The sequence below is a fragment of the Aulostomus chinensis genome, chromosome 16, assembly GCF_037954235.1.
Source record: "Aulostomus chinensis isolate RoL2024-O1b breed Wild chromosome 16, RoL_Achi_v1.0, whole genome shotgun sequence".
In the NCBI taxonomy this organism is placed as follows: Eukaryota; Metazoa; Chordata; class Actinopteri; order Syngnathiformes; family Aulostomidae; genus Aulostomus; species Aulostomus chinensis.
In genome coordinates this window covers 8,561,072-8,574,175 of record NC_141335.1, presented here as the reverse complement: position 1 = coordinate 8,574,175, position 13,104 = coordinate 8,561,072, and the positions used below count along the sequence as shown (strand labels likewise).

General features: G+C 42.9%; 2 protein-coding genes across 3 annotated transcripts in view; both read right to left on the bottom strand.

Moving 5' to 3' along the window:
• The window catches only part of hmx3a (H6 family homeobox 3a), a 110,336-nt gene that overhangs the window by 73,195 nt on the left and 24,037 nt on the right, over positions 1 to 13,104 (bottom strand). The window lies entirely within an intron of this gene.
• Positions 8,117 to 9,679, bottom strand: hmx2 (H6 family homeobox 2). Its single transcript, XM_086180523.1, has 2 exons — positions 9,542 to 9,679; positions 8,117 to 8,912 (listed from the first exon to the last, which is right to left on the bottom strand). Exon 2 carries the CDS (start codon positions 8,800 to 8,802, stop codon positions 8,365 to 8,367), a length of 438 nt encoding a protein of 145 aa, XP_086036649.1. The 5' UTR covers positions 8,803 to 8,912; positions 9,542 to 9,679; the 3' UTR covers positions 8,117 to 8,364.

Here is a 13,104-nt window from a genome sequence, read left to right as displayed (position 1 = left end):
CAAAGACCCAGTTACACACCAGAGGCTACAAAGACTCATAGATGTTGGTCAGCCTGATTCACCAGGCTGTGATCACTCTCTGAGGGTCTGACCTGGGCAAATGAGAGGCCACTTCCATAGTGGCAACCACTATCTCCTATCAGTCTTCTGTACGGACATCTATAGGATACCTGCGGGGCCTTTGGGCGAGTGCTATCATATAGCCACTGTATCACGCACTCCTGTCTATACCTTGCAGTGAGATTTATTATAATTAGAAGATTCCTTTACAAAAGCTAGGGATCAGCGTTTCTTCAATGATCTTTGTGCGGTCCCATGGGGGACACCCTTTGATCCCGACCTTCGAACCCTAAGGGTTAAGCCTTCCCTTTGCAAATGAGTTTGACATGATGGACCACTTCCTAATTGGTCAATTGCTCAGTGCCATTTCTGGGTCCTGCTGGTTTAACAAGGCTATGTTTTCCTTTCCACTCTCCAATGTCTTAACACATCAGCGCTGATGTCTCTTAAGAGAGCCCTCCCCGCATACAGATTCAAATGATTTAACAGAGAAGTCTATACAGTCAAACTGGAGGGCACTTAACAGTTTCACAAGTAATGTGAAATTGGAGAATTATGATCAAATACAACAGCTCCATTACGATCTTGGAGGAAAATTGAGAATATTCTCTGAAATGTGCACAATTTACAGTTCTAAAAAGACTTTCAAATTTCTCATCAGCAGTTGTGTCTGTATATTCCTTTAGAAGTCATGTTAACTCTCTGCTTTCTCTTCTTTGCTCTGCCTCCCACTGTGTTTTCCTGATAATGCTTTAGGCTATAGCAGCTTTTAAACCATCAGAGACACTGGGCAAGAGGACTGGCGGTGTCGAGTCCCACCCTGCAGCATGTGGTTTGTAAGTTTCTGCCCCCTCCCCACCTCCATCTTTTTCTCAATCAGATTAGTTTGTCGAATAGTGAGAGGAAAGGTTGTTGCCAGTGGGCCCCGCAGGCTTGGAAGAACAGGTGGCCAAGTGCTGAAATGGTTTCTCTACATCGATCTGCAGAACTCACGTGGAGGTCTGCATCTGTGTTAGGCTACTAAATGTCCAACATTTGAAGATTTGTGCAATTATATAGGGTGCTATTTGTTTTTCATCACTGCTTACAATTTCTGGAGGAATCAGTCAATTGCAAATCACCAGTGCTGATACTGGGCATCCCCCATACCGCCACAGAAACGGTTAGTTGTCTGCTTCCCTCAGAGTTAGCTTCAACCTGTACCCCTAACTGCATTGCGAGGCATCTTTAAAATCTACCTGCAGACTCTTCCTTAGATGGATTACCCAGTAACCTTTCCCGACGACCTCTGTAAGGTTTGTTCACCTGCACTACCATGGGAATCTCCCTCGCCACAATACCTCCTCCCATCTACACCGAGAGCGTGCCTCACCAGCCGCCTTGCACCAAGACGGATTGTCAGGGGGTGCAAAATTAGTCAGGTCAGGGAATCCTTGGCCTCAGGCTTGGCTAATTACTTTCTAATGCGACGACGATTCTTTTGAAGAGCTGTTTTCTCGCTGGCCAAATCTCTTTAAAAGCATCTTGGGGGTGCAAAGGTGGCCGAGAGGGAGTGCGCTGTGGCAGGCCACGCCAGAGCCAGAGGGGGGGCTCAGGTTACACCATGCCTGCCGTGATGCATTGCTGGTGGGACGCTGAGGCTCCAGTGCTCCCCCTCCTCCTCAAACACCACCACCTCCATCCTCCTCCTCCTCCTCACAGCACTGTCCCTCCAGCCAGCCAAGAGGCTGCTGCAGAGCCTCGCAGAAACTCTGACACCAGTCTAGAGGATGCACTCTGCTCATGAAACCCTACACTCAACTAATGGTTACAAATGTGTTTTCAAAGAAATCCCAGGTCTCCCATATAAACCATAGACTCACGCTGCTGGATCTCGATACATGTATGCACGCAAACACACACTCTCACACACACACACACACACACACATTGGCAGACAAAACTGCTGGGTAATTGTGCACAACTAGGAGATTTAAAATGGACTCTTAAAGAAGAGATTTTCCTCTTATTTTAATTCAGTCCTTTGGGAGAATAAACAGGAAAAAAAAAACAACTAAAAGTTCAGACCCAGAATTTAAAACTGGTAAATGAGCATGAGCATCTTGTTTCTGAAATATCTTCATAAAACATATACACCAATACTGAAATACCTATGATAGGCCAGTAACAGCCAATCTGACATATCGGTCAGGCTCTTCAAAGAAGCAAATTCTAAGAATTGCTTTTGGAAGTTGCAGGTGGGTTGTGTCTTTGACTGACACTTCACAGAGATTTCTGCGACCTCTTGCTTTCTTTCTCTCATTCCCTCAAAGACAATGTATTCCCTTCCAGGGGAGTGATCCCTAATTAGCTGTCAGGTGATAGTGTGCTGCTTTCTTTGTGCTCCCTGCTGCTGCACTGGAGGCAATGTGGTCAGCAGTCAGTCTCAGGCTGAAGTGACAGATCATCTCTCTATACACCAGCCCCCCCCCCCCCCCCCCCCCCCGGAGCTGAAAGAGACCACTTGGTCCTTACAAAGAGACCCCACCTCACCATATTAAAAGGAACTCAATATCAAATCTCATAACAAACAGATCCCTGCCCCAGCAAAGACAAGAGCATCACTTGACAACCTGTCTATGTTCAAATCAAAACAACAGATATGTTTGTGTCCCACTGATGGACATATGATGACTGGATTTGTGACTGAATTATGTGGTGCCACTTCTTCAATGTAAGTGATTATAACTGGGGAAAAAGATATTTTTTATATCATGTATCACAGCTTTTGGGAATTCCTGATCACATTTTGCTTCAAGTATGAAAAATAACTATGCTTTCCTGTATTTTCTAATAAAAGCCGTATCCTCGAACTTCACGGGATATAGCAGGCGGTTCATTCACAGTAGCAAAGATGTGATTTCTTCCAGTCTATCTGTGAGTGTCCCTGCAAATCTCCTCCAGACAGTTCCAGTATCCTCCTGGGCAACAGAGAGACCTTGTTTGAAGGTCATGTCAGCACCAGGGCGTAAACGTTAGACCTTTTTGTGGTCTGGGTAAATGTACAAGGCCGCCCTGCGGGAGCACTCCTTCCCTCTCTTTAATCGGCATATAACAGGCCCTTGTAGAGCCAAACTGTCTGCGACACATCAGCACTTAGAAATAAAACCCCCTCTGCCAACCCAGGAACGGCTGCGGTTGGAGTACAGCTGCTGGATCATTTCAGAGAAACAACACAGACAGGTCTGCTGTGGAAGGGGGAACCTACCGAGGAAAATCCACGACAATAGATTCATACATGCTGGTTTTTCTTATCAATTATCATATTGACTGATTTATGTTTAAGAAAGCATCGTCATTAATCACCAATATGAGGGACATAGCTGACAGACTGGGACTGACAACTGCTTTTTATTGCACTAGTGTAATCTGTGTAAACACTATGTCAGTATTCAGTTCCTTTAGGTGTGTTAGGGAACAGCTTCCTATCATGAGGAATATACCTCAAATGTATGCCCTGACACAAAGTACCCTCTGGTCAAATATTGTTGGTGGTGCTCAAGGTCTCGTGCAAAAGCAGCACGATCTTTTCTTATTTCTAATATGTCCAATCAGTGGTAATCCTCGGAAATGACCTACCCTTTCCAGTAGAAGTTAAGGTCAGCATGTTTTCTAATTTGTAATTGTAGTTCCTGTTTGGCAAGTGTGATATCTGATTGGTTGTGTATTTTTTCTTTTGTTCATTTGATCAGCAGCTTGCTGTTGCATTCTGTGCGTCGCCATCTTTTGTTTTTTTGCCGTTGTGTTTTGTCTGTCGTTGTGATTTCCTTTTTTTTAACAACCCCCGTAAAGAAGCCAAAAACTGTATTGTTTTTAAGCTGGTCCTGGCTGAGGTATGTGTCTGCAGAATGCATTTCCAATTAAAATTATATTATTCATTAATTTCTCTATGTTTCTTGCTATGTAATAGATGTACCAGATTTATCAAAACCGATGTTAAAGTGCTCCAACATTCACTTACTGTAACATCCGCTGTATACCCTGCAAATAAACGACCCCAGTGGGAGAAAACACAGAATATACAGACATCTCTCTGTCAGTGAATCCAATCATTTGAAGAAGCCGAGAAAGCAAACTTAACCGTTCTAATGCTCCAGCCGAGAAACTTAATTTACCAATTTGCAGGAAGACAAGATGGCAGGAAACAAGCCAATTTGCCACGTGTGCAGCGCACAACAAACCCCAGCCTTGCTCCCCAGCCTCATGAGAGGTAATTATCCCTAAAAAAGAATGCCATGCTGTATTAAGATGTGGCCGCATCAAAACGAGGGAGACAGCCTCATTACAAGTAATTATGAGGGAATTAGAAACATCATTTAACTAAACGAGCAAATAATGTCCAGGATATTGAAGAAGCTGCCTGCACTTCTGCCGACCGCTGCCAGTCCCATTACAAAAATTGTAGGTCTTTAATAGAATAATGACATGCTTTATCTTCTCTGCCTCTCTCTGAGAGGGTCTTGGAGAAGAGGGGAGAGCAGAGAGAGAGAAAGAGAAAAAGAGAGGGGAGGATGTGAAAACAACTGTTGCAGGGCCCTCTGTCCTCAGTGTGGTCTCACTCTTGAGTGTGTAGCATAAGGCCTTCCAGATAATCCCCCTATTATCCTTACAAATACAAAATGGAGAGCAGAAAATTGTATCTCACATCCATTATTGTGTCAAAGGTAATGCTAATGGACTTATCTCTAGAGTAATAGCCGAGTTCTCTTCACGTTCTGTTGCCTATAATAGTTTGATGCATATTGGACAGCGAATGGCACTTCAACAGTGGCAGTTCAAGAAATGGTTGGTAATTTAACAATGAAGCATAATGCATTTCGCCATTAAAGACCTAATCCAAATTTTTGGTTAAATATTGTTCTTTGGGAGTTTAACTGGGAGATGGAAAAGCTTTTATTGTAGTTCAACTAACAGAGCTGCTTGTGAATGACCTGTGGTTCTAAACATCTCAAAATATAGTCATGTGGCTACTGTCAGTCACAATATCTGGAGTTTCAGCAAAGAAGAATTTTTGTTTCTCATAAGCTACAAAAATATTGTGAAGTTATATATGCCTGTTTTATAGCCCATTTACATTAGGATTGCAGGTTCCGTCTTTAAAGTACCTCAAATTGTTTTCCCAAAGCTGTGACATAACCATATTTCATTTAATATGCTTTGTCCATACATTGCCATGTGCCTGGTGTATTCCACTTCGGTTAAGGGAAAAGGGGTGGAGGCTGGGGAGGGAACGCTTGGGGTTTTTTGGGGGGGGGGGGCAAACAATTTCCCTTCAGCTCCTTCATTTCCAGTTGATATAAAACAGAATCATGAAAAATCACTTCTGGTCCAAGCTCTCCTTTTTAACCATTAAGCCATAAATACAGAAGCTGGTTAAAGCCAGCGGATGACAGGGGCTGCCTCAAAAACCTTGTTACGCTACCCTCAAATTCATTTAGGGAGCAAACAGGTCTTGAGAGTTGTCTGGCTTAATGCATGGCGATCGCCTTTAAAACTCTTGTCTGGAGGAAGACCCGGGGCTCTGCATCTGCTCGTGTTGCTATACTTCATAAACTTCCACTCTAATAAGAAGCCACACAAAATCTCTTTAAATCAAACAGCAGTAAATATGTTAGGAGACCTTTGAAAAGCCTTCATCCAAGTAAACGATGGAGGGAATATGCAAAAAAAAAAAGACTGGAAGAGAACACTGTAAATAATAATTGATAATGTTGTTGCAGCCTGTTTGAATTTTACGAGTCTTTATTATCAGCATCTCAAGATGTAAAAGAGATGACATTGGGATGTTCATAATGATCCTGTAAATATGCTTTAAAAACTGAGCATCAATTTGCACTGTGCTCTCTGTCTCTCCTCCCCCCCCCCCCACCACCACCACCCCTCCACATTGTGTGTAGCCCACAGTTCCCATTACTCCCATCATAAATTACACCAGCGAGTGAATTACACTTGCTTTTCACCTTAGCAGGCAGGTTTGATGAATCCTAAGGCACAACACATCATCTCAACAAATCTTCATCACCATGCCACTCGCTGTCTCTTTGCAGTTTAAACCACTTCAAATCATTTTCATTGCTCTGCTATTAAAATTTGTAATTCACACCTGCCATTGCAGTGATACATAGTTACATCGAACCCCTCCTCTACCCCCGCCTATCCCTCTTTCACTTCTATTCTCTCCTCCCTGCATCTTTACACGTCTCTCTCTCTGTCTTGTAAATCAAAAAAAAAAAAAAAAAGAAGCTCAGGTGACAGGTCATGCAGATTTCCCACAAGTCAGTGGGGTGCAAACATCCATCCAAACGTGCTGCCATCACACCTGATGACATAATGACCACTTGGAAACTAATAAACAGCTTCATTCAACCAAAACTATTGCTCCTTTTCATAACTGCACCCCCCCCCCCTTCTCCCGCAACCCCCACCATCTCCCTCTTTTTTGCTATCTGTCACAAATTCATCTCCTGCACCTCACCTCTTTGCTGCTGCCGGAGTTACCCATAAATCACTGCTGTTGTCTAACACTATCCATTTTCCCAGAAACACAGGGCGGCTGTTGCAGAAATTGGGTCAGGCATAATCTGCCGGGCAGCAGAGCTTGGCTAGTCATGATTCTGCTGGGTAATATAGCCATTAGCACGCAGCCAGAGATTGGAGGGATGGGTAGAGGAGATGGGTGGGGTTGAGGAGAAAAGGGGGGCATGTGGGGGGCTTTTGTACTGTACATGATGTGACACCCAAGAAAAGCTGGCAAATGACCTGGTTTTATCGCTCCCCATCAACCAAGAGACGTTTACGTGTGTGTACGTGTGTGTGTGTGTGTGTGTATGTGTGTGTGTGTTTGTTAGAGAGTGTGTAGATCTGTGTGTTAAGGCTTTTAGTATTTGCATGCATTGAAAACTGGACTTTTACCATTTGATTTTGCAGAACCTCTTGAAAATACATACAAAATCAATATCTATATATCCAGAAACAGCCAGCAAACATCCATGTGTTACACAGATGGAAAAGAGAGAGACAACAAGAGTCTTGAACTTTGACACTGTGTCTCTTTATTAGTTTTCCCGTGAAGGTGTTTTGAAAGCAATAAGATGCAGATGTCAAATGAGAGAAGATAACGGCATTTGTCTCGTTCCACCCGTGATTAGGCTTTTATCTGCTTATACTTTCCACTGTATATTAACTTTACAGCACACCTTTTACATGAGTGCTGTGACAACCCGCAGCGTGTGTGTGAGACATCAATCTTAACATGATCGTTTGACTCAACAACTGCAAACATCTGCAATTTCCAATGATTTGTATTCTCTTTAGAAGCTTGTGCGCTGCTCAAACAACTCGTCTTAGTCTTACAGAGTGAAAACGTCTCACATTTGCGACCTCCACAAATTCAATCTGCACCCGTCAAGCTGCTTCTGATATTATTTGATGTAAGAATAAGCGGTAAAAAGAGCCAGCCAGAGCAAGGTAAGATGTATAAATTTGACTGTTTTCTAGATGTTTCTACAGGTAAACTGTAAGTGTACTTTTAAATATTTCTAATAAATACTGGAGAATTACTGCAGTTTTGTTTTTTGTTTTTTTAGCCTTTACGCTTATAAACTACTTTGTGCACTTTTCGCCTGATCATCATAAGGTGTGGAGTGTAGTTTAATGTCAGCTACTGCTTTGATTTTTTTTTATATCGTATTAACAACTATTTAGAATGTAATTGTGCAAAAAAAATAAAGAAAAAGTACATGAAATAAAACCAAACATTTTCACTGAAATAGAAAATTTATTGAATGAGAAGGTTATTCTTGAAGGTCTAAATTGCAATAGAAACAATTATATTTTTTTTTTCCTTAAATGGAAGAATTATATTTTTCCTGTTAGCACTGGGGTTCATGTCAGGTGAAATAATATGAGTGATGCTTCACAAAATACTGAGCAAACCAATTATGGATTAAAAACAGTGTAAAAAAAAAAACATGCCTGGAATCCTTTTTTCCCCCTCTTGAATGTGATATGAAGGCTATATGCTCTGATATTCTATCTGATAATAAAGGAAAATAAAAGTACAAAATTATTATAATTAATTATACACATGGTGTATTTTATACATATAGGGAAGCTTCATTGCTTTCTTGTGAAATGCTGCATATCAAGAATTTCCTCAACAAATAAAGTCATACAATCAATATACATGGGTTATGTGAGACACTTATAAGGATGTTATTGTTTTGTAATAGGTTTTAGGTGGATTGCAGTGAACTGTAGAGTCAATCAATACTCAATCTTGTTATACAGGTTGTATAAAGGTAGCGCTGGCAGGTTGCTCCCCGGGTAATAGAGGGGTGTTGGAAAGGCGATAGACCGGGGGACTGGAACACGCAGCAAGGAATTATCTCTGAAAACCAGCGGCATCCCCACAAGTGTCTGTGCGGAGGCGTGGGCCATGTTAGCCGCCTCCAGTTCAGCTGAGAGCTGCCGTTTCCATTTGTTCCTCCTGTTCTGAAACCACGTCTTGACCTGAGTCTCCGTCAGCTGCAGGCTGGAGGCTAAGCAGGCCCGCTCCGAGCTGCTCAGGTACCGCTTCATGTCGAAGGTGGACTCCAGCTGGTACACCTGACTCCGGGAGAAAACCGTGCGCGTCTTCTTCTTAGCCGAGCTGCCCTGCTTGTCCGCGGCGTCTGTCTGTCTCTCCTCTGACAGGGGTGACATTTGATGGCAGGGTCTCTCCTGTTCCTCCTTATAATCCTGCAGCAGAGGCTGTGGCAGGTGCGGCCGCCGAGCCAGCGCGTCATTCCCAGACAGAAGTCCTTTGGCTGGACCTGAATGTCGGGAACGGATAGAGGGTTGTGATGAATATCATTAAGCACAAATACATGTTTTACGCACGCTTTTTTAAGTTGAAAAAAGGCAACATTTTACATTTTAAACACTCGGTTTGAGAGTCTGTGAAGTGTGAACTCTGACTTCTACTAAATCGACCGCTGAAAGCCGGTGACTTTTTAAAATAAACAATTGAGAGCGTGAGTATGCTCGGTGTACAGTCTATTAATTAAATCCCGCTCTATTTAACGCTCAATCGACGTTGTGTAATGCAGCCATTTTGGAAACACGTTTCAGGCTCAATTAGATTTGGAATAAGAGGAAAGACAGAGGGCTAATTATTCATCACTCCTCTGCTTCTGCTGCGATGATACACATCAAAGCAGTGGGAGTGGATGAGCTGCGAGTGCAGTCACAAACCAATGTGACAAGCAGAACAGAAAACACTGTTATTCTCGTTCATAAACAAACAGTAAAAGATGAGTAAATAAATAAATAAATAAATAAAAAGAGGATAAATAAAAAATAAAAAGTGGTGTAATATTCATATTCATATATCATATTTTTCATTCTACTGCATCATAATCCATTTCATATTTAAAATAATAACACAATAGTAATAGCTCACCTAAACAGGAGAAGTTGTGGGCTGGGTGCTGGCTGCAGGGCTCGCTGTGACCCGTGTCGGAGCAGAAGCAGTCTGCTGAATCCTCCCCGCCACTGCACTCCTCCTCCGAGGACACCGAGAGCGAGCGCCTCCGCGGCGCCGGCGACAGTCCTTGGAGAGCTCCTTGGTCCCGGAGCGCGGCGCATCGGACGGCGTGCCAAGAATGGACTGGATGGTAAAACTGGATATCGGGCCCGACGAGCACTTGCTCCCGCTGTCTTCTGCGCTACTCATTCTCGCTTCATAACAGTATCGAAATGGACTGAATCTGTCTGTGCCTGGTATTCCGTTATTGGTTTCTACACGATTGTTGCGTAAAAAAAAGGCGTCTGTTGTCCCCCTTTTTCTGTTTTTTTTTTCTTTTTTTCTGTTTTTTTTTTTTGCTAGCCTGTTTAATTGTGGAGTTTTACATTGAAAGGAGTTGGAGGTGTTTTTTCTAGAGCTCGGGGAACATGAGTGTATTCCCGGTCCTCCTCCTCACGCTCTGGATCAGAGGCAGCACGGTTGCGTCGCCTCATTTGCATGTAGGTAAGCTCCTCCTGAGCCAATAGCAGCCTCGGACGCGAGCCCGGAATTTTCAAACTCCTGTCAAGGTTCGGAGATGGGATGAGAAGGGCAAGAGAGACCAAGACGAAAAGAAGTGCACTCGGTTTGGCTTCTAACACTCTAATAGCTCGTAGCCTACAATCAATCAAATGGTTGTTGTTGTTTTTTTCTGTTTTTCTTTCTTTAAAAAAAAAACTACACTCATTCATAGGTCAAGTGAAAAAGAGAATTTTCTAAATCAAACAAAAAGTGTGCAAATGAATGTTACTCATCACTGTGTGATGCGGTTGTTATGAACCTAATGAAATTTTAAAAAACACACACACACAAATTTGAAAAATCAGTTATTCCTCAATGTGTTCTTCCATTTCCCACATCAGGCCTGCATAAGGATTTAAATAAAATGTAGCCTTAACACGCAACAGACATAGGATCAGTCACCTACGTGGATACGCACAGAATAGCACTGTCAGATGCTGAATCCGGAAACTGATTTTGCAGAAGATACCAGATGCAGATATTTACCGCTATGTTGATATTACCTGCGAAAGCTGTTGCAATTATATTCACATTTTAACAATAGGAATTGGACAATAGAATCTTTTTTCTTTGTTTCTGTAATCATTTGAAGAACCCCCCCCCCCCCCCCCCATCATATATTTACCGTACTGTTTCCTCATCGTTTAGACTGGAAGAAGCTGTGAGTTCCACTTGCTCATATTTCTACCAGCGCACAGAACTTTTCCAAATGCTTTGGAGACAAAGCAAACATGTGTTTTAAAGTACGTACAAAATGCGAAAATCTCATGAACTTGTTTTTTGTAACAGACGAAGTCAATATTGTTGATAATAGTCAGTTTTTTAAGTATCGATAAATCGGTTATCTTCCAAAAAAAAAAATCCAATATGGCGCATCCATACACATATAATCACAGGAAGGATGTCTATTGACACCAATGCATGTCACATAATCATGGGTCCCTGTAAAAGCGGCATTGGTTGCAGCTTTGGAACCACAACAGAGGCTCAACTCCTCTTTTGTTTTTGTTTTTTAACAGAAAAATAATAAACTCATTATCAGCGATTAAGAATTAATTTGATCATTACTGAGCTAATCTGCCTTGTGATGGCCGCGCATGGAGTGGAGGCCGGCTAATTGATTAATTGATTGGGGGTAGTGGGTGTGTGTGTGTGTGTGTGTGTGCGCGTGTGTATGTCTGTTATAACTGGAGCGCGCTTCCCACCACCACCACCACCACCACCCTCCTCCTGCTCCTCCTCCTCCTCCACCACCACCACCTTCACCGCCCTGCATGTCTGGCTGTGGGACAGCTGCGGGGCTTGAGCTGGCGTTTCGGGCACATTATCCCTCTTTTACTGCTTTGTGAGGGAGCCCCAGACACATTACAAATGGTCAGCTTTAATCATCATGTCAGCGCCCTTCCCGGTAGCCGCACAACTATAAGCTGCGAGAGGAAGACCGTCATGCTGAACGTGCACGTCACCATGTGAAGCATCTGGATCCATACAGAAGAATATTATCAACAGCTGCACAAAACACTTACACTGGGCTGGATCTACTGGAGGAGGGGGAAGGTGTGTGTGTGTGTGTGGGGGGGGGGGGGGTCGAATATATGAGGGGAGTCAGGCCTGGATGCTGGATTTATGGCGGTTACACATAAGGCGTGAAATCTGCAACGACAGTTAAATGGGTTTATTTTATATGCCGCTCTTTTCAAACAAAGACCTCTGTCAGAGTTGCCGCATTCATCACTTCCAGGCCAATTTTTTTTTTTTTTTTTTTTTTTTTTGTAAAGTGAAATTAGTCCATCATAGAGATAGTGGACATAAGCTCTATTGTGCACGATTGTTTTTAGATGTCAAAGTTTATGGGCAGCCGTGAAGGGTTTAACTCCTTTCTATATGGACATATTCTTCTCCTCTACGTACCCACGTTACAACGTCGGAGCGAGGGGCCTCCAAACGGCATAGACCGGCCCCCGAAGTTCGTGCTCTATCACAGTGATAGGTGGTGTACGGCCTCCCTACCGCAATAACAGAACAAGATCTTTAGCAGGAGAGAAAAGGTCTGAGAGAGACGGATGAAGTTATGGGGCGCTTTGATCTGGAAATCAAGCTTCGATAAATATTAAACAAAGACCCTTTTACACGTGTGTATTATGATGTATGGCGTGTCCACTTCTAGAATAAGGAAATTACCAGAGAAAATGATATCAATAAATTTTCTAAGTATAAACGTTGATTATGTTTCGATTTTCATTCAAGAAAGCGGGGCCTGCTCTTTTTTTTTCCAGGGGACGTTTCGTGCGCGCACACTGGAGAGAGAGAGAGAGAGAGAGAGAGAGAGAGAGAGAGAGAGAGAGAGAGAGAGTTGTAAACGAACAGAGCGCCTGAGCCCTGGAGGTGTACAATTTATGTAATCTGAGTGTGGAAATGAACTGGGTAATTTATTGGAAAACACAAAGTCAGGAAGATTGGATCAGTACGGCCTATCCAAGGGCTCCTATCCATCAAGTTCCAATTAACAACCTAACCATTGAGTTTTAATGGCTTTCCAATCTACTGCCCTGATAGACTCATCAATTCCTCGGGGAGAAATTAAGAAAATCGACCGGCCCTCGGCGTTTCACTGTCATTCTTCACAGCAACTATATGTCAAATTAAAAACACAATTAAAATTTAAACTGTTCCAATCAGACGGTGCCCTGCAACCTATGTTTCACTTAATAGAACTTTGATGAAAATCGGATGCTCGCATTCAATCAGGAAAGCAAATGGGATGGTTTTGTGTGTGTGTGTGTGTGTGTGTGTGTGTGTTGTTGTTGTTGTTGTTGTTGTTGTTTTTAAAAGAAACGGGGGGGGAAAAAAACAAGATTTCCCGCTCCAGGAAGTGTCAAAATTGTTGCTGGAACACACGAGTTTTGACGCGTCAACAGAGGAAGATGAGGTGCGGATGA

What these genes read in the sequence shown, in the direction of transcription:
- hmx2 (XM_086180523.1), bottom strand. Translation starts at nt 8,802, where the DNA reads ATGTCACCCCTGTCAGAGGAGAGACAGACAGACGCCGCGGACAAGCAG.